Source organism: Mangifera indica, chromosome 14 (assembly GCF_011075055.1).
Source record: "Mangifera indica cultivar Alphonso chromosome 14, CATAS_Mindica_2.1, whole genome shotgun sequence".
Taxonomy (NCBI): Eukaryota; Viridiplantae; Streptophyta; class Magnoliopsida; order Sapindales; family Anacardiaceae; genus Mangifera; species Mangifera indica.
The window spans coordinates 14,429,697-14,432,294 of record NC_058150.1 but is presented as its reverse complement, the minus strand read 5'-3'; the positions used below and the strand labels follow the sequence as shown (position 1 = coordinate 14,432,294).

At 34.4% G+C, this 2,598-nt stretch overlaps 1 protein-coding gene across 1 annotated transcript; it reads right to left on the bottom strand.

Annotated features, from left to right (window-relative positions):
* Positions 1–437: 437 nt before the first annotated feature.
* On the bottom strand, positions 438–1,687 carry LOC123195700. Its single transcript, XM_044609508.1, has 2 exons — positions 1,208–1,687; positions 438–774 (listed from the first exon to the last, which is right to left on the bottom strand). The coding sequence occupies exons 1-2, from the start codon at positions 1,528–1,530 to the stop codon at positions 438–440; spliced, it is 660 nt and encodes a 219-aa protein (XP_044465443.1). The 5' UTR covers positions 1,531–1,687.
* Between the last annotated feature and the right edge of the window lie 911 nt (positions 1,688–2,598).

The window sequence follows — 2,598 nt, the reverse complement described above, 5'->3', positions numbered from 1 at the left end:
GAATTCAACACCAATATATGATCTTAAAATGATTTCTATTTTTATGACTAGTCCTAAAACCAATGCACGCATGATAAAAATACATCATTATAAATGTCGTTACTTTGAGTGTATCTAAAAAAGAAAGACCAATTTTAGCAATATTGATAATTGATTAGATTCAGAAGTGATTATACATCAACTATGGTACAATCAGTTTTGTCTGATTTCCTAATCTATTAATTTTAGTATTCTATAACTTGTATGTATATAAATCAAAAGTGATGTTAAGGTTAGATTGATTGATTGCATGGATAATTTTGTGAGAATTTGTGTAGTTTAAGATTTAAGAATTTTAATTTTAGACCTCAAATAAATTCTTTACTGTGTAATGAGTATATAACATTATTCAAATAACTAAATTTGCTCTATAGCTGACTTTGAATACAATTCAAGAATTACTCATTGTGAACACCACAGCAACAGAAGGCTTTGTGGTAATGGAACCGGAAGGCAAAAAGCTGGTTAACATTTGAGCCATCAAACTTGCACTCAGCCACACCAACACTCCGTTTATTTTTCCTCCATGGAAAAACTGTCAGGCATTTTCCAGTACTGCCAGAAACCCAGAATCGGAACCCACGATGGTTCAGCTTCACCGGTGGATTAATGGACTTCCAGTCAGCCTCGGCCAAGCTTTCCAGGGAGCTCAATGATCTCAGACTCACCTTTTCGTTTTTGTCCACAGTGAGGTAGCTTTGCCCACCAGAGCACTTGTCCATGTAGTTGCTAAACCTGTAAAAAAAAATCAAGACCAAGCTCCAGGTTTTATTTTTCCAAATTTCTTTTTCAGATAAAATTACTAATTTAAATATGCTCTTTTAAACAATCCTGAGGAAGATTTTTGTACATATATCTGCTCTTAAGTCTCCTTACATAATATGATTTTGTTCCTTAACCTAACAATTCTATTTCAGAACTAAATCACGTAGATTTTCTTATACTATTTAAAACGAGTATCACAAATATATTGAGTTGGAATTTGCAACCGCTATGACTATAAGGCACTGCATAGACGAGGTCTCTGGGTGCGAGCCCCGCTTCCCAGCGAACGGATGGAAGATAGGACGGTTTTGGTTTAACCTATGAAAAATTGTTCTAGGATTTCTCCTAAGGATAATAATCCTGCTATATATATACATTATTCTCTTATATGAAAAATCCAAACCTGTGGTAGCCAGAAGCTGAACCAGAAGTAGACTTCCACCCAAAATAAGAATTATATTCTTCAGACTCACCACCTTTGACATCCGGAACTGAGTAAACTCCCCTGTCGTTCGCTTCCACATAATCCGACTGCAAGGCGCCCACAATGAGACTGTCATCGAATCCTGTCATATGGGGATAAGCTTCACTTGCAGGACATTTACTTGAATCACATTTAGAGCACTGGCTGCAAAGCTTGTCACTCCTCAATGCTTCAGCACCTTTAAAATGGCAATGGCTCAATAACAAGCCAACCAAGCACAGAGACAGGCAGAGCCTGAACATGTTTATTTATTATTGAATTTGTTTGATAAAAGTTTCCCTTCTCTGGTTAAATAGACTGAGGTTGTTGTTCTTGGTTTCATCAATTTCTTTGTTGGCTAATTGAGAGAATAGAATTTAAGTCGTTGATTCTGAAGGGGTGGCGATTACTTGTAGTATTGTTCTTCGTGGTTATTATCATTTGGTTTTGTTCTTTGATAATTACAACATTTTTTTTCTCTAGCAGCTAGCTAGTTTTGTTCTTATCATAGTTAACCATTCTTGTTTATTAATCTACGCATAGGTAAGGGTGTATCCAACTTGAGCTCACACATATCAAATCCATGATTTGACTCGAATAAATTGATCTCAAGATCTTTGTTTATCTATCCGATTACATTATTTATTCTATCAATAATATTATTCATTTTTCTGACGATATCGTTCACCTCGTCAACAACACTCTGGTGACATTGTATTCCAATATAAATAAACTCAAATTTGAACTCGAATTGAACATTTTATTGTCAAGTCACCCTTATGACACTGGAGGTACATTCTTTACACATGTACGGCAACAAGAATCTGAAGTCACATTCTTTTGTGTCTCTTAATTTCTTAAGATTATAATTTATAAATGTTTTTGTAGTTTTAAGTGTAAACAGCATGTTTGTAAGGTTATAAGGCATCATTAACCAGCAGTGTAGCAAAATTAAAATTTTTAAAATTATCACAAATCTTAAAACCTATCTAAGATACCCGTTTTTTGCATAGATTCATATGGGTATGTAAACAACATTATCCAACCCTCTTGAGGCGACGCCTTAGTATTCATGTGGAGCACGAATGAGAGATGATCCAGAAAAAAGGTTGTTAGGGTTTCTGTCAACTAGATCTTAGAAATTAGATCACGATAATAAAAGTTTATGTCAACAAGATTTTAGGCATAGAGATGTGTGTTTAGGATGTATGTGTTTAGGATTGCTCTTAAAAATTTTGACTTAAACTAAACACTTTTATTTATAAAGTGTGCATGAATCCTAAATTAGTTAGGACTCCAAGTAGTCCAAGAGTTCTTATTAAATTAAGGCT